This window comes from Bemisia tabaci, chromosome 9, assembly GCF_918797505.1.
Source record: "Bemisia tabaci chromosome 9, PGI_BMITA_v3".
Classification (NCBI taxonomy): domain Eukaryota; kingdom Metazoa; phylum Arthropoda; class Insecta; order Hemiptera; family Aleyrodidae; genus Bemisia; species Bemisia tabaci.
The window spans coordinates 22,836,480-22,855,205 of NC_092801.1; the positions used below are offsets into that span (position 1 = coordinate 22,836,480).

At 39.4% G+C, this 18,726-nt stretch overlaps 1 protein-coding gene across 1 annotated transcript; it reads right to left on the bottom strand.

Moving 5' to 3' along the window:
- Positions 1–9,897: 9,897 nt before the first annotated feature.
- Positions 9,898–18,502, bottom strand: LOC109034658 (uncharacterized). The gene is made up of 3 exons (XM_019047912.2): positions 18,378–18,502; positions 11,891–12,249; positions 9,898–10,424 (listed from the first exon to the last, which is right to left on the bottom strand). The coding sequence occupies exons 1-3, from the start codon at positions 18,460–18,462 to the stop codon at positions 10,077–10,079; spliced, it is 792 nt and encodes a 263-aa protein (XP_018903457.2). The 5' UTR covers positions 18,463–18,502; the 3' UTR covers positions 9,898–10,076.
- Positions 18,503–18,726: the final 224 nt, after the last annotated feature.

Consider the following 18,726-nt stretch of genomic DNA (forward strand, 5'->3'; position numbering starts at 1 on the left):
TGTCATTTAAACCTATGGAAGAGGATCGATGGATAGGGCGCTCGCAGCGAACACCTTAATAATCGATTCTTTACCCTACTTTCAAATGGGGAAATATAAAAAATCGATCACTTACGCCACGCCACTGTAAGCTGGGTGACGAGTGTGGTGTACTGATGAGGTCTAAAAAGAACCCAATCGATTTAGATTCCTCGGCGAGAAGAAGTCGTCGACCTATTCCCATCTTTTTTTTTGCTCACTGGTAATGGACCACTAGACAAGGTGCGAATTTCAGCATTCTGATACATGCTTCTTGACTAAAATTTCACCTAGAACACGATGCGCACGACAGATATTACCGAAATCAATTCCTCCCGAAAATATTTAATGATTCTTGATGCGTGAATTGAAACCACCCGCTCATGAAAACTCAATGCTCTACGTGATTCACATCGCGCGATAAACGTTCCTTTATCATGACAGTCTCTGCGATATAAAAATCTGGCAACCTCAATCTTGACGCTTTGGCTCAGCTATAGCAAATTGTTTATAGTTTGAACAACACATGGTGGGAAATGAATATTGCTCGATTGAGAAGATTGCTGAAACCGTTGAAGTGTGCGATTTGACTCACGTAGAGCTTTGAGTTTCTTGTGAGCGGGCAGTTCAAATTCCTCGTAACCAATGTGAAATAAAAACGTTAATATCTTCGTTAGGAGTTGGTTTCAGTCATTTTCATTGGGCGAATCGTGTTCTGCGTGAAATTTTGATTAAGAAACATGTATCAGAATCCTTTAATTCGCACCTTGTCTAGTGGTCCATTAGCTCAAGTTTAAGGGCGAGAGGAAGGGGGGAGGGATAAGTGAGATCATTTATCTCCCAAAATCAAAATTGTGTTTTTTTTTAACGGAAAACTTTTAAATTGACCTTTTTCTTCTTGAAGCGTGCGATATTCTGAAAAATCTTTCCGCTCACTTTACAGTCCTCCCCGCCAATGGCACGTGTACCGAATTTTGAGATTGTGCTTCATTGCTGTCGAGTGTACCCGCCGTTTTTGTTTCAATTCGTCAAGACCGTCACAGTTATGAACGTCGCACGCAGTGGCGTGGCGTGAATTGCGATCTATCGATTGTTATGCCATTTAAACCTATGGAAAAAGATCGATTATCAGGTGTTCGCAGCGAACACCTTAGTAATAGATTCTTTACCATAGTTCCAAATGGCGAGATATCGATAATCGATTATTCACGCCACGCCACTGGTCGCACTGCATTGAATATTGAAAAAGGGGTTGGGGGAAACGCCGGATAAAAGAAAGTACCTGTAGTAAATTTTTAAGCCTGATGCTATACTTGACCAGGAAAACAAACCCTCGATCTACAGCAATCAAGTTGAATTTTTAGTTTTTTGGAGGTGAAATATATGTATTACAAGTTTCGTTGAATTTCCTACACGCGCACACGCCGACCAGCGCAGCGCCAGTGCTGTTTGACGCAATGCATGAAGTATTCTGCACTCTTGTAGGCGCTGATTTGCTCCTCGTGCCGACCAGCGACCGCACTGTTTTTGGCGCAATGCGTGAAGTATTCTTGCAGTCTCGTAGGCGCCCACAAGCGGCCGCACAATGTTTAGCCATATTAGAAACGATGATACCTACAGATTAGAATTGGAAGAAACTGTTGAAACAGAGGAGAGATAAAACGTTTGAAGAAATGGCTAGGTGAAATTGATGAAACGGTTCATGCAGAGTGCAGACAAAAATATTCGAATGAAGAGTCCATCGAAAATTAAATAAAAATAAGAAGCAAAAGCTAATGCGAGTAAATTTTTCCCCGTGAAAAAGAGTCGAGAGTCGAGAGAGAGTTATATCGGATGAACATTTTGACGTAAAGAGACCGTGTTCATTTTGCCGGTAAAGAATTGCACTAAAGAGTTTGAAAAGGAAATGCCGGCAGATTAGTGGAAACTTGTAAATAAGGTCTCTCCTGAGAATGTATAACTACATTTCTTTAAAAAAACAATGGAAAATCTTGAGGAGGAATACGCTAAAAATAGGTGCAAACACGAATTGTGAATAGCTTTGATCTCGTCGCTGACGCAGCAACGCACCATTCAGAATGCATTGATGGGTTGTATCATGGTTTTTATTCTGATTTGCCGCATACTGAAACGAATAGTGTAAACTTGAATGAAGAATTGCCTACATTTGAATGTGCCTACGCGTCTGTACTCAAGCCCCTCAACTAAGATTTTACATTTTTTAGTGCTTTTTTTATCGCCTTTTCCCCCTTTTATTTTCCCCCTCTTTTTCCTCTTCTAGTTTTTCTCCTCTCTTTTAACGCCATGGTAATAATAGCACCTGAAGCAGCCATTCCTCATGTACCACCAATTTCCCCCTCTGTAATTTTTACTCTTTGTTGGAAATAAAAATCCTGTGAAAATTTCCAGCAATAAAGTAGCCCGTTCCCTTTCGCTTGAATACAACAAAAGGGACAGTTTTGGGACATTTTGAGGGAGGTATGTGGTCTACGAATTCAGGCACTGACAACACTGACATGCATTTTGGTGCTAAAGTCTTCATTGATTTATTTTGCCACAACCTTTTGAAGGTTAGCAAATGATGTAAATGGCAATGGCATCACTCGTGGGCAACTCCTTCATCATCATGGTGATTGCAGATTTCCGTTTTCAACGAACTATACTTCAGTTTTAGGTGGTGGTAGCCACTCACGGTCCTCTCCTCAAAAAAAAAAATACACCTTGAAATGAGACCGACGCACAGCGGATCGAGTAAATTATGGAGGTCGGACATGAAATTATTGAATAAATCTGCAAATTTTGATATTTATTTCGTCACATTTTGAATTTCAAGGGGTACTTATTGAAGAAAATTCCGCGAGGAAACCATTGGAACCACTTTTAGAACCTCAAAGTTTTGTATAAACGGAGTTATAAGCGTTTAAAGTTTCCAAATTTTGTCCAGTCTCTCCTGTTGACTCGATCCACTGTGCGACGCAGAGATAAGAGACCCTTACCTGGCTTCTTGGTGACAGGTGGAAACTTTTACCTCCAGGGATTCAACATTTCCCCGTGGACAGTGGAGTTCTCGCAAGTGTCAGGAATTTGCAATTTTAGAAATAATTTCCATATAAAATTTTGTGAGAAACCCGATGGTGCCCTTGGTTCTCTTTGAAATCAACTCCAAAGCTCCAAAAAAACTCTCACAGTTTGATGACGTAATAACGAGGGGATAATCCGCGCTACCCTGAGCGTCCACCTCTATACCATGACAAACTCTCTATGCAAAGAAAGGGAGTAAATACATTAGCAGGGTTTCCACTTTGTCAGCGGACTCTAAAACTGAAAACACGGCGACACCAAGTATTTCCATTGAGGGGTTTCAAAATTTCAGCCTCTAGTTTATTTTTTCGAAGACAACAAGTCAACTTTACGTCTAGCTTGAAATTAATTTACTAGGAGAGAAGCAAAATTAAGGAAGTTTTCAAGAAACTACGATGACTAATTTTCCAAGGGAAAAATAAAGTATGACCGGAAGTTTACAACGTCGCAAACGGAGATATGTGGTCTGGTAGTTTCACCGTCGACATCTGTTTCACACCGATCAGCGACCGTAACGTGTTTAACGCAATGCGTGAAGTATTCCTTCACTCTTGTAGGCGCTAATATGCTTTTCGTGCCGACCAGCGACCGCACTGTTATTAGGGCAATGCGTGAAGTATTCTGCCGGTCTTGTAGGCGCTCATATGCAATTCCTGCCAACTGGCGCGACGGCCGCACCATGTTTCGCGAGATTAGAAACGATGATGCAGCATTGGAGCAGCATTTGCAGCATTAGCAGCATTCGCGGGAAGGTCGTATGAGCTTTGAACTGACGTATTTGGGGGTCCGAAACCCCTCCTAAATTCAATTTAAGTGATTTCTGCGATTTTTTTCCCGAATTTTCCCGTCTTATTTTTTTCTCTACAATAATTTGAACCGGAGTTATGAATTTTGAAAGTAGGTCAAATTTAACCTTTGACCTATCATAACTCTGTCAAAAATTAAGATATCGATCTGCGGTTTGCGCCAAAATTCTTAGTGTTTTATGTTCTTTCCAATGATGAATCACAAGATAGGGGTCACCATTTGGAAAAAAAAGTTGGGGGCCCTCGCGCCCCTTCTGAGGGAGGGACCAAAATTTTGAGTCCTCTATGGAAGATGGTCCCCTTTGAGATAGAAACATTCCAAAAGTTTCGTTTTTATATCTGTAACCGTTCAAAAGTTATCAGGGAGGGTTGCGGACTTTTAAGACACCCTGTAGATGGTGAAACTACCAGGCCACGTACCTCATTCGCGGTGTTTACGAATAGATCTCCGCTCCCATTTTATTTTCCTAATGGAGAACAAATCAGTATCATTTCCTGAAATTTTTACAGAGTTTTCCATACACAGAGAAGAAAAAACGAAAGTTTTAAGAAATTATGTTCAGTCGTTTTCCATGTGGAAAATAAAGCAAGGCAGGAAGTCTACAACGCCACAAACCGAGGTGCGCATTTCTGCAGGTCCCTCATCGGTATGCATTGCCATTCAAGGGATGAAATGAGATGTAGCTCGAATATCACTTGCTTTCAAGCGATGGATCGGAACATTTCACGTCACTGTACATTTGTTGATTTTCATTTTTGGCATGAAACATTTTTTTTTTTTTTTTTTTTTTTTTTTTTTTGAGGGCACGATTGAGTCAGTTTTGGATCACGATGAAGCTTATGCTTGATATGTCTAAAATTGTATTTAAGACTTACCTGAATCTTAATTTTGGGTGTTTTATTTGGGCAAATTATTAAATCTAATTTTATTTATTTTTCTATTTTTGTTTCAATTTTTAAAATCAACTTCTATGAATTTTATTTTGTTTTTAAATTTATGTTAGTTCCTTTTAGTATATTTTCATTTTTCCTCATCTTCTACCTTTTACTTTGTTTATTGATTATTTATGAAATTATTAAGAAGTGTAGGGGCCCATTGCGAATAAAAATCTAAATGTATAACAACTATAAGTCTGTTCGTAAATCTAATTTGAGTCAAATTAATAATTTTATTGTAGATCTGGGGTCTCCTTCTAATATTTCTTATTTTTGAAATTTTGGATCTTTGTTAGGTCTTTCAATGCTAATTCAGTTTATGACGCAGTAGACACACGCACAGGTAGCGTTCGTGAGGCTCTTCCCACACAAGCGGTAAGTCTAAAAAAAGATCTCTTGACGTCATAATATTCGCTGAGGGAAATGCATTTTGAGCTGAAATTGATATTGCTCTAAAGCCTTCTATTCTCATGCAAATGGAAGTATTTTCAGCGAAAACTATAAATAGATGAGATCGCAAAGAGCACTTATCAAAAGGCTGTGAACGTTCTAAATTTCCGAAAGCTTGACATACTTCTGGACTTAACAAGTCTTAATAGCGGACGATCATGGTTCAGCAGCATTTACTGTGTCTAGTTTGGATTAACTGAATTTAATGGAGTATTTGAAGAGCGATTTAAAGTTCAAAGCCACGGGGACACAAGGAATAAGAAAAAGGAAAACGAGAAAAAGTAAAAAAATAGGTGATATAATTAAATTCTGTAAATAATTTTATTAAATATAATCCTATTCAACGAATTCATAAGGACTATGAAAAATATAAGAGGTTTCGTAGAGGCAAAATAGGGATGAGGAGCAAAGGGATCTGTAGATCAAAATATTCATCAATGATTCCTGATGTTGATTTCACTGATAATCCAAAAAGAACTACATAATAATTAAAATTACCGTACATGTCACAGAAACACAATAAAATCAAGTTTCATTTTTAAAAAATGTCATTAAATTTAGCAATTTACAATTGACTGATCGACCTGTTGAATAGATGTCAGAAACGTTACAGAACCATCTCAAGTTGTCCTACTAGTTTGTTTTAATACACTCCTGCTTCTAGGAACCGATTTCCTATTATATCGATTAACAGCTCATGTATAGTGGATGAATTGTAAACTTTAAAGATTGTCTAGGGTAATCTTTTGTTATGTTTTGTTTCTGACCAAACAACTACGAAAAAATCTACTTATTTCTAAACCCTGGTAAAAATTGGCAGTAGAATCTGTGTTCCAAAATACCATAGACCTACAGCCAGATTTTCAATAGCTTCTATAGCCGGCTACCCAATTTCTTAAAGCCTTTTATAGCCGATGGCGATTAAGTAACAGCCAGGCGATAAAGTGTATGCTAAACGTTACTAATTACGGATGCTAGGACTTAGTGAGTTTTTGGACTACTGCTATCTTTTTGGGCCGTAGTATCTTGATTTATTTTGCGGGGAAAGCTCCGTGCTTTTGATGGATGCCTGCCATTACTAATATATTAGAGCGCCCTCAGTTTCGTATGCTACTGTGCAATACATCTGGTGTGAAATAGTTGCTTCGAGCGCCGTGGCACGCTGCGGCGCGGCAGGCGGGCAGCCAGCGCGAAACGCGCATTGGCGCCTGCAAACCTAACAGGGATACTTCACGCGTTGCGCAATGCGTGAAGTATCCCTGTTAGGTTTGTAGGCGCAAGTGCGTCGCCGCTCCGCTTTGTGCTAGGCTCTAATATTTAATCTGGCGGAGTCAGCGTTATTCAACTCATGATTTTGAAATGTTTGCACATCCTGCATGTATTATTCTCATTTTAATTGATGAAAAAAATACGTATTAAAGGAAAATATAATGTGTGTTTTGTAAATATTAAGGTGGTTCCGTATCAAACTTGATTTTTTCCAAAGCACACGCATTTCTACACATTTTCTTTATAGCCTTTTAAAGTCGATGGCGAAAAAGCAACAGCCACGCGATAAAGTGTAAAGCCCGGTGATAGGAACTGTAGCCCGGCTGCATAATTTTTATCGCTTCGCATAGACCGGCCGTACGATTTTCTTCGCACTCTACAGTCAGCTATATGATTTTCTGTAGCCCTCTTTAGCCGGCTATAAGAATTCCTACGGTACTTTGAAACGCAGCTCTTATCGCCAATTTTTACCAGGGAAGATATTTAACTTTATTGAGTTCCAAAAAGTATGGCAGATATCGTTCATAATTACTTACTCCATATCTTTGAATATATGATCATACATGAGTATTTTAACTAGGTACCTACTTTAAAAAGTTAATGGGATTTTTGGCAGTGTTAGAGGAAGGAGAGATTCATAAATTCAAAACTCAAATCCTTGAACTTCTGATCATGTGAGAGGAGAGCATGTGGATAACCTCGGTTTTACTCAGACTTAGTGATAAATCGATTCATCTGCCTTTTGAACCTATAGGAAAGAATTTGTAAACAGGGGCATTCGCAACAAATACTTTAATAATTGATTCTTTACCAAACCTTCAAATAAAGAAATATCGATACTTTTTGTTGCACTCGTTTTGTGTAACAGCAATTATTGAAATTGACTCTTCAAAAAACTAATTACGTGTTTTGGAGCATCAATTTATTTTTTTCGCTTATCAAAAACTATAATCTACTTGGGTTTAAATCGTGCACTTAACGTTATCGCGACAGTGTTTTCAGTATGAAAATGAGACAACCTCAATATTTGCGCTCCAATGCAGCTACTGCATGTTGTTTAAACTTTGAACGACTCGGGGTGAAAAAGAAACAATACTTATTCTACCGTGCTAAAGAAAAACGCCGTATGAACCTTCAGGCGGTGCCAAATTTCCTTTAATAAAACACGAATCTCCTGGTAAACTTATGAATATTTCCTTTCCATTTTTCCAGATAATTTAGTTCGCAATTTCACATAAAGTACCTGAAAATTTCAACAAAAAATATTCATTACTGTCCTCAAAATAAACTTTTTATCGAAGGAAATTTGGCAACTCTCGAAAGTTTACCGGTGTTCTTCCTAAGTACGGTAGAATTGAGAGGCCTGCAAAATCCATTAAGGTGCACGATTTGATTCAAGTAGTCTACAATTTTCATGGGAGCAGGAAATTCAAATTTTTCTCGACCAATGCCGAAGGAGAACGGTGATCGCTAAGTTGGGAGAAAATATCAGTAACTTTCGTTACGCAAATCGTGTTTTACATGAAATTTTGAAGCAATAACATATGTCAGAGTGCTTAAATTCGTGCCTTGATTGGAGGTCCATTTGCTGAAACATGTGTACTTATTTAAATTGGAAATGTTGCTCTACAAACGCCACAGAGTGTTATATCTCACTTATATATAAATCTATTTTCCTCAATTATCCCTCATCGGCAAAAATTGGGAGAAAAAATTTGAACTTATCTTCCTGGAAATAATGAGTAGGCTTTCTGTTTTTTGGCCAACCACACCAGTAAGAATTTATACTAAAACTACTTGTATAGTATTGATAACAGCGGAAAAATCTCACTCACATCAGTGCATGCAGAAATGTTTTTTCATCTTCCGTAAGCAAAGATTTTGTAACAGTTAGATATGCGACACGGGAACGTAAGTTACGGGTCCTGTACGAAGTACGGGACCAATTTTGAGAAAACTACACTATCGCTAAAAATAAATAACAGAAAAACGATTATCGTTCTCCTTGATTTGACATCAGGAGCATTGAAAAAAGGTATCACAGAGTAATCTATTGTGTATATGTTAGGCCCGATTTCACCATCTTATTGTTGAGCTGGTGCAACATTACAACGCATTGCCTCTAGTTTCTAGCATACCAGAATTCAAGATGTAGGTTGAAATCTTGGATCCTGCACGGATTTTAAAACGGTTCTACGGACAAAAACTTTTATTTTTTCATATAGTATGACCTCCCGAAGTGGCAATTTCCAATAAAAAAATCGCCGATTTTGATCGTCCCCACCGCACTAATGCTGATTATGAGTCGTCGAATTGGCAAATTGAGTCGTTCAAGGGGGAAAAAAAAAATTCCGTCGAGATTCTGCATGGAACGTAAAGGCGCTTTAAAAGTATTCTGGGGCTATAATAGCTAAATCAACGGCATTAAATCCCGTTACATTATTAAAAAGAAATTGACTCCATACTTTAATGCCTTAGTTTTTTGAATACGATTATTTTAGGCCTTCAAACATTTATACCACCAGTTTTAGCCATGAGGTGATTTCCTGAGAGCCGATAATATCACGAATTTCTCATAGAACCCTTCAAAAATGGCTTGCTTTTTACGATACACGGTCTCGTTAAGGTGCGTCGTTTACCTCGCAGTATTGAATCGTGAATTCTCTTGTTGTGCTGCTTGCCTATTTTGAAATCTCTGTAAATGAAAACGAAAGGGGTTGATATGTGCGAGTCAATGACGCGCCTTATCAACACATTGTGTTGGAGTTCACTGCTTGTTTTAGTTTCATTTTTATGGTTTAAAAATATTTTATTACCGAAAAACCAACGACCATTTATCCTCCTTAATTCTGTAATAAATATGACATACCATTGAGAATTTAAATTCGCAAGATGAAGCATCATAATGATCAGGTCTCCTCGTAATAGTACAGTATATCGTCGATGAAACAACCAGACCACGTATCTCGGTTTGCGGCATTGTAGACTTCCTTTCATACTTTATGTTTTTAATGGAAAACTACTCATCATCAATTCTTGAGAATTTTCGTGATTTTTTCTCTCTACGTGAAGAAAAATCTATGAAAATTTCAAGAAAAGATACTGATTTGTTCTCCTCCGAGTTAGCACTAAAAAAAAATAAAATACACTGCACTGGAAAAAAAAAACACATTGGATCTAGAGGCCAGACTCTTAAAAACATCGACAAGAAAAAATACTCTTGATTCAATCAGATTTAAGCTTAAATCAAGAACCAACCCTCTTCATTTGAGCGGATTTCCTTTTGATTTAAGCTTAGATCTGATTGAATCAAGAGTCCTTTTTCTTGTCAATGTTTTCAGGAGTCTGGACTCTAGATCCAATGTGTTTTTTTTTCCAGTGTGGAAGCGGAGATTTTTTAACACCGCAAACAAGACACGTGGTCTGCTAGTTTCACTGTCGATATGTGAGAGAAAAATGCAAAGTTTTGATCGGAGTTACGGCTTTTTTCCTGTGGACGGCAGTTCATCTCTGCATCTACTGGAATAATTTCATGTCTCTAATGTACTGAGGCCAGAGGTCTCTCGCACTATGTCCTTCGGACAGCTTCTCAACTCCGGGCAAAGCTAGATGGATGACGTGCTTGTCTCCTTTACCATGGAGGGTGAATTTGCCGGAATGGAATATCGTTCTAGCCATGTCCTTCGTCAACGGAGCTCGCACAGGACACTCGTCCATCATTTTATTGTGCATGTAGCTGAAAAGGCTGCCCCGCGCTTTGCCCCGCGAGAGGTATTCCACGTAGTGCTTCCCCGCGCACCTGAACGCATGGAACGGCAGGTCGTGTTTCGATTCAATCATGAGCGCGGCTACCAAACTGCCCACCTAGAATGAAAGACATGGAAAAAAATTAAATGTTGATTTAGCATTTATATTGTTAGAGAGTGGAAAACAAAGAGTATGCAAAAGCAGCCCGAGACGGCGCCTGCCACCTGGCGGCTGCCCGTGCAATTTACTTTCTTAATCATCGGTGGTCAGTTTTCTCTCGTTTTCCGATGTTTGTTGCATATCGTACCTTGTTTGTTGTTTATTCTGTTATCACTGAGTCTCATTTACCAATTTCACGATGTAACGCCGTTTGCTGGTTTTTATTTCAATTTCTTTTTATTTTTAATTCTTTTTGCAGTTGATAATGGTGCCGTAAGGTACCGAAACGTCCTGCCTTTATATTTTGTATTTTAGCCTTGTTTCCGCTTTTTCCTGTGTTTTCGATTATTGTTAGAAACATGTCCAACAAGTTTCAAATGCTGAATTTACATTTGAAAAAATGCTAACTTAACTACGCCCGCTGTAAAACGAACAAATTCAAATGTTGTGTTAGCATTTTTGTATCGTAAAATCAGCATTTGGAACTTGACGGGCTTTTTTTAACATTTTAAATGCTAAATCAGCATTTACTTTTTTTCCGTGGATCAAAGAGGGAGTTGCCTAGAATTGGTCATTAGGTAAGGACTGAACCAAGTGTTCGAAACTCACAGGCGCCAACGCGCCAAATGCGCCTAAGAAATCGGCCATGGCGCCTAAAAAGATGAAGGCTCTGCGCCAACGTGGCCCCTAAAAATTACCCCTCCCCATCCGAAAAATATCCTAATTTTTCTGTTTGGTGATTTTTCGAAATTTCCCCCTAAGTTACAGTTCCTAGCCCTGTAACTAAAACATCTTGCGTCTAACTCTTCATTAAATGCGCCGTGATATTTATGCAATAAACATTTTTTTTTGGCGGAAAGTGACAACTATTTGCTATTCCGAGAGATTTTCAAGATTATAATGAAGAAGCAACATTTTTACAACACTGCAATCGCGCTGGTTCCTTTTTGCTAAATGCGATCCATATCATATTGGTAACATGTTGATACCGTCGTGACAACATGTTTCACTCGCCATGTTAGTACCATATTGGGCCAGACCAACATGTTACCAACATGGTAATTTTTAGCAGGGTATATATTAGCATCCTGATTGTTGAAATTTTTTGTATGTCGGGACGACATAGATGACATAGGTTAAAAGGCGGAGCGTGATCGGTCGGCTATGTCTTATCACTGTTTTGCCGTGCCTTTGTCAGGTGGAATGGACGACATACTGTCGGAAACTTAAGAGGTGACGTTAGCTTGTCGTGAGTTCAACCCGACATAGGCACGACAAAGCAGCGATAAGACATAGCCGACCAATCACGCTCCACCTTTTAACCTATGTCATCTATGTCGTCCCGACAAGCAAACAATTTCAACAATCAGGCTGTAGGACGTGAAACCGTGATAATAGTCGCGATAATTGATTTATTTACTTACAATGCCGAGATGTTTCCTCTTCTTGCCCCTGTTCATGAGCTTATCTCTCTTCATCTCTTCTTTGATGTTGACGAGGTGGGCGTTGGTTTTGCCTTTTTTGGCGACGTTGGTCAGTGTCCCGAGGCCTGGCCAAAAGGCGATGACGTGCTTGTGGTCAATGGCGTACATCCAACGGTAGGGGACGCACAGGATTCTTCTATTGGGGATCATCGCCGAGACGATCGAGTCGCCAGCCGTCATTTCGAGATCTTGCCCTCTACCTTTCACGAACTCGCGGTTGTCCTTGGGCCGTTTCTTCCACGGCCATCTCAGCTCTGCCATGTTTTTCATCCAGGGCGGCAGTTTGATGCGGTGCTTCACTGGGAAATATAAAGAAAAATTCAGGACGCCGCATGTACACTGCTGTCCTAAGGAAGAATGCCGTATGAACATTTGAGAGTTGCAAAATTTCCTTCGATAAAATGTTTATTTTTGAGGAAAGATATGAATATTTTTCCCTGAAATTTTCAGGGACTTTAGGTAAAATTGCGAACACAATGGAGATGTTGCATGTGTGAGGAATTTGCGATTTGACTGTTGATTGTTATGTAAAAGTTCGCGAGAAACACGATTGTGCCACTGGTTTTTTCCTGAAATCAACTCCCAAGCTCAAAAAAAGCTCTCAAAGTTGAGGCAAAATGGAGGGGATATCCCACGCTATCCTGAGAGTCCACCTCTACATCAAGACAAACTGTCCATGCAAAGATAGGGAGCAAATACATTAGCAGGGTTGCCATTTTTTAGTTTTAGATTCCTCAAACAAAGTGGCAGTCCTGACAATGTATTTGCACCCTATCGTTGCATGAAGTGTTTGTCTTGATGTAGAGATAGGGACGTAGGCAAAGATAGGGAATAAATATATTAGCAGGGTAACTGAAAGCACGGCAACCCTAAGGGTTGCCGTGCTTTCGTTGCTGCTCGTGCTTTTAGAGTCCCCAAGTAAAGTGGCAGCCCTGATGTATTTGCACCCTATCGTTGCATGGAGTGTTTGTCTTGATGTAGAGGTGGACTCTCAGGATAGCGTGGGATATCCCCTCCATTGTGCCTCAACTTGAGAGCTTTTTTTGAGCTTGGGAGTTGATTTCAGAGGAAACCAGTGGCACCATCGTGCTTCTCGCGAACTTTTACTTGAGAATCAGTAGTCCAATCGCAAATTCCTCACACATGCAACATCTCCATTATCTGGAAAAATGGAAGGGAAATATTCATAAGTTTACCAGGAGATTCGTTTTTTATCCAAGGGAATTTGGCAACGCCTGAAGGTTCATACGGCGTTTTTCCTTAGCACGGCAGCGGAAACATAACGATTGAAACATCGACGGTGAAACTGCAAAAATGCGTATCTCGGTTGCAGTGTTTCAAAATCTCCGCTCTTTTTTTTTCTCTTTTTTCATTTTTGAGGGAGACCAAACCATCATGGCTTGAAGTTTTCATAGAATATTCTTCACGCAGGGAAAAAAAATCATTGAAATTCCCAAAAAAATAACGTTCAGTAGTTTTCCATGTGGAAAACAAAGTTTGACAGGAAGTTTGCAACGCTGCAATTCAAGAAACGCATTTCTGTAGTTTAACCATCGACATGTAGTAGTGTTAATATACTTTTATTTTGTAGCAGTGTCTTAACAGCTATGGTCATTAACCTATCTGAAGTTAGGTTACAGGGTTTTTTTTTTTTTTTTTAAAAATGGGACAAACTCGATCACTGGAAAAAAAACACATTGAATCTAGAGTCCAGACTCTTAAAAACATCGACAAGAAAAAATACTCTTGATTCAATCGGATTTTTACTTAAATTAAGAACCAAGCCTCTTAATTTGAGCGGATTTCCTTTTGATTTAAGCAAAAATCTGATTGAATCAAGAGTATTGTTTCTTGTCAATGTTATCAAGAGTCTGGACTCCAGATCCAATGTGTTTTTTTTTTCCAGTGAATGGTAGTAGTAAAAAGCAAAAGCGTAAAATTTAAAATATTGGGAGAAAAATAAAAACGTATGAAAGAGGAAGAAAGAAGAAGAAAAATACACGAATATAGATTGATACATTGTTAAATTTATTTTTAGATAATAAGCTTAACATAATTTAGACCGCAGATAGGGCTCGCTCTATGAGACTCGTCGTTTCATCGAGCGAGCCCCTGACACGAGCAACTATTCGGCCATTGCGAATGTAATTTTGCCTACCCGGCAGGTTGAAGGAGTTTTGTTGAGTCGCTTACGTGGCAGGGGGAAGAGGAGTAGTGAAATACTGAATTTTATAATTTAGACCAGGGACTTGTACATGGGTTCCAACTTGCATACCAGCGTGCGTATGGGATATGAAAATTGCAGGTACAAGTCTATAGTGTTTGCAATTTCTCCTTAGTTCGGAAATCGCGACGTTGAAAAGTTCTTGAAAAATGTTCATTTCCCGTAGCAGCACTTCACAATTTTAGGCCAAACGCGCGAACAAGTTGAGTAATATTTTAATGTTTTACAGTAAAATAGGTTTTGGTTGAAAAATTCCACAGGGCCTTGAACATTTAAAGTGGTGTTGTGAAACAGCGGATTGAGTTCTGAGTGTCTGACATTCCACTTTCTGGAATTGGGTGCTCTGAGAGGAATTCTCTTCGAAGTAAATAACAGCAGCCTTCTGATTGTGTGCCTCATCAATTGACTCTTTTTTCGCCACTGGATTTTTCCATGTACACCTTTATGCTTTTATAAAATGCATGAAAGGGTAATTTTTTACAGGTAAAAAAAGAAAAAAAATTGCGAGAAATTCTCACGCATCACGAGAAAATATTGCTACGGTCCTTGAACCGTGAAATTAGCACTAAAAATTGTTTTAAATCACTGACTGGATTTTGAACTTTTTCATGGCGTCAAAAATCTGCATTCATTTTACTTCCGCTATTATTTGTACTAATCTAGGTCGTTTAAGCTCAGCAAGTTACCTAACCTTCCCTTATTTCACCCCCTTACCGCTTTTTCAATTTTCTGCAACATAATTTTCACTAGTGAGTCATAAAAGACTGAAAATAGAAATGCTGTCCCGAAAGTACTGCACATTTTTTTTTCTTTTCTGAAGAGCAAACGGAGGTAGGTACGAGTTTTAGAACAAAATTTTAACCGGTCTAGTAATAGTCAAAATATGATTCAGTGACAGAATTTGGAACAAGTCACGCAAACTCGTCTAGGATTTTTTGCGCTTTTTGCAAGGACAAAAGAGATTCAAAAATCAAATGAAAAAGAAATTCAGGAACATTTCAGATGGGAATTATTACGAACTAAAAGAGGCTCTTTTCCATTCAATTACATGTTATCGTCGCTCCTCTGACGGAAGGGCGTATCTCAAGGAGAACAGGGCTCAAGCAAAAGTCTAGGTACTCCCTTACGTCAAAGGAGTGACATGTGGCTCCTTTTGGAACTACCTCCCTTCGCTTAGTACACGCAGTGGCGATTCTTGAAAGTTGGCAACACTGTCTTTACTCCATTTAAATCCATTAAAAATATCGATTCCAAGTGAGGCAATCTGCCTCACCGAGAATCGATTGTTTCACGTGCATTTAAATGGAAGGAAGAGAAGCAACGTTGCCGCACAGTGGAATTAGATTCTGGAAGTGGTTGGACATGAAATTTTTCTGGGAAAACTGCAATTTTTCATGTTTATTCCGCCGCACTATGGATTTTAAGGGGTTCTTTTTGGAGAAAATCTCACAAAAAACCACTGGAACTACTTTTCAACCTTATTGTTTTGTATTGACGAAGATATGAAGTTTTAAAATTCCTGAATCATGTCCAAACTCTCTCGCTTGCTCGCTCCCTGCGCGCTGCAATCTATCTCCTACTTTTGCAGGAATGTTTCATAGTCTTCTCAGTACTCACACGAACTGTGCATCGATAGTATCAGGTATCGATTGTTTCTTCATGCTGAAAAATACACGAACTGTGCAGTGTGCATCGATAGTATCAGGTATCGATTGTTTTTTCAAGCTGAAAAATATGCAGTGTTTATTGAGACAGCTTTTGCAAGTCGATTTCAATGCGCGATCCGAGATATATCCTGACGCGAGGTGTAGATTAGCAAATGTAGTCATTTTAAGTACATGCACAGAGAAGAAATCAGATATAAGTTCGGAGATTTTGTTGCCCAGATACAGGCCTGACTGCAATGAACAAAAGCTACGTCTTAAAGAATAATGATATCAATGACTACCTTTTTGAAATCAAATATCTCGATTGCCATGTTTCAAAAATATTCCTCAACCATAATTTCGAAAGGAAAAGAGCAAGTTTTATCACTTGAAATGGGTCCGTTGCACACAAGAGATATAGTCGACTGTATACTGTTTCGCTCGAAAATCACGTTAGGCACATCAAAAAAGTCTGAAATCCGCTCCTTAGCCTGCAATCTGCGTAGTTTCTGGAAACACGCTTTTTCAAGTTTTCTGCAACTGCGGGCAGTTTTTCTGAGTCACCACCGACCAAGTTTGCGCCGGTAGAGGAGTAAGAAAGAACTACCCAGAGTAAAGAAACTAACTTTTTCTATTGTATGATTTCATTTATTTTCAAGCGTTTATTTCCATATTCTTTCTTTACTTTGCAAAAACAAAAGCTTTAAATCACTTGAAATCACACGAAAAGAGAGTTCATATCAGTTCGCGAGATTGTTTGTTTCACTGAAAACAAATTCTCGGCGTTTTTATCACGGTCCGTTGGTACCTTTACCAGCTCCCTTGTTTTACCAATTATTCGTAATTTTACCGAGACGGACTGGTAAGCTTACCTAAAAACCGGTATTTTTATTTTTTTTTTCAGGTAAGAATACCAATTTTATTGGTAATCAATTCCTGGTAACTTTGCCATTTTATCTCGGTAATTCTACCACAGTCGATGAAAAATATTGGCGTTTTTACCTAGGTCCAGTAAAATTACCGAGAAAGCTCAATAATTTTACCGAGATTTATCGGTAAAATTACCAATTCCATAAATGGTAATTTTACCAAGAAAAAACTAGGATCAAATAGAACCCTGAATTCTTGGTAATTTTACCATTTTCTTAGTAAATACACCGAGATTTTTTTTCAGTGTTATTTAGGTTAGGCCTCTCTTCGGGCATACCTGACTGCCAGCCATCAAGAAAAACTGATCGCGTGCGTGGGCGGTGAATTTGAAGAAGCGTGTTACAAACTCACAGCTTGCGCGCTGAGGAGTGGGTTTCGGACTTTTTTGATGTGCTCGACATGATTTTCGAGTGAATTTACCCTCAGAAAGTGTATTCAGTCAGCTGTATCTCTTGTGTGCAACAGACCCATCATCTCGAAATATCCGCGAAAAAATGCGAATAAACGTACATAACTTTTCAAAAACTACGATATGATTGAGCAAGACGGAAAATCTGCTATGTCGCAAATGAGATACACATTGCCTGAGCTCAGCCATCTCGATTTGTCGAGGCTCGACCGGTAACTTTTATTCAACTCCCTCACACTTTTTAGATAAGTGTCACGGAGTATCGGTAATATTTTGCTCCTGGGAAACAATTTTTTTTGATTCACCCCTGTACATCAAAATGATGCTTCGAATGAAAATAGCATGTGATCGGATGTGAAGTATGGCCGATATAACAGCGGACCCGGGAGGTTTCAGAGGCAACAACAGAAAGGATCGCGTCAGGAATGAAACGATACTGGAGATCATGGATGCTGAACAGACCATAGTGCATGACATTATGACGAAACGACTCAATTGGTATGGTCATGTTCAGAGAATGGCAGGTGACAAATGGAGATGTTGACTGTGTGAGGGATTTGCGATCTGACTATAGATTCTTATTTAAAAGTTCGCGATAAACACGATGGTGCCGCTGGTTTTCTCTGAAATCAACTTCCAAGCTGAGAAATGCTCTCATTGTTGAGACTGTAATGGAGGGGATATTCCACGCTAGCCTGAGACAAACATAATGATAACTGATTTGGGGACTCCAAAACTGAAAAAACGGCATCCCTGCTAATGTATTTGCTCCCTATCTTCGCATGGAGAGTTTGTCTTGATGTAGACGTGGACTCTCAGGATAGCGTGGGATATCCCCTCCATTTTGGCCTCAAATTGAGAGCTTTTTTGAGCTTGGGAGTTGATTTCAGAGGAAACCAGTGGCACCATCGTGCTTCTCGCGAACTTTTACATAAGAATCAACAGTCCAATCGCAAATTTCTCACACATGCAACATCTTCATTGCCGAAGAAGGGCCTTGATTGTTTCCTCCCGGGAAAAGGGCAGGGAAAGGGCACCCAGTGAGAGGGTGGAGGGATGGGATTGAAGCAGAAATGCTAAGGTGCTCGATTCCCGAAGGGTTGTGGTTCGACAGAGGGCAGCGGAGCTTAGGTGTTGTGGAGCGCCAGGGAATGCTATGAAGCGACTTATATTTATGTATGAAAATAACATCGGTTCTATAAAAAAGATATTTATTACCTTTCGGTTTGGGTGACTCACTACCACTCGCACTCGCTAAACAGATCAAACAAAGAAGGACGAACACTTTAATGTGGAGTCTCATTTCTCGGAAACACTGATTCGAAGCCGATCGACTGAATGCAGGAAGCGTTTTGCTCAAATAAAAGCTGGCGGTGTTTTTTTTTCGCTTTTCTAACGCCACCGGATGACGTCATTGGATACGATCACGGTATATGGATGCCATGCCAGCATACGTACTTTACACGCTCGGAAGGTGACGTATCGTCGCCCCTCTGACGTAAGGGCGTATCCCTATTTGCACTTGAGCCGCGGAAAGCATGGGCTTATACGAAGAACAGAGCTCACG

What these genes read in the sequence shown, in the direction of transcription:
- LOC109034658 (XM_019047912.2), bottom strand. Translation starts at nt 18,462, where the DNA reads ATGAGACTCCACATTAAAGTGTTCGTCCTTCTTTGTTTGATCTGTTTA. An exon ending in TGAGTCACCCAAACCGAAAG is followed by an intron (nt 12,250 to 18,377) that starts GTAATAAATATC and finishes TATATTTCCCAG; the next exon opens with TGAAGCACCGCATCAAACTG. An exon ending in AGAGGAAACATCTCGGCATT is followed by an intron (nt 10,425 to 11,890) that starts GTAAGTAAATAA and finishes CTTTCATTCTAG; the next exon opens with GTGGGCAGTTTGGTAGCCGC.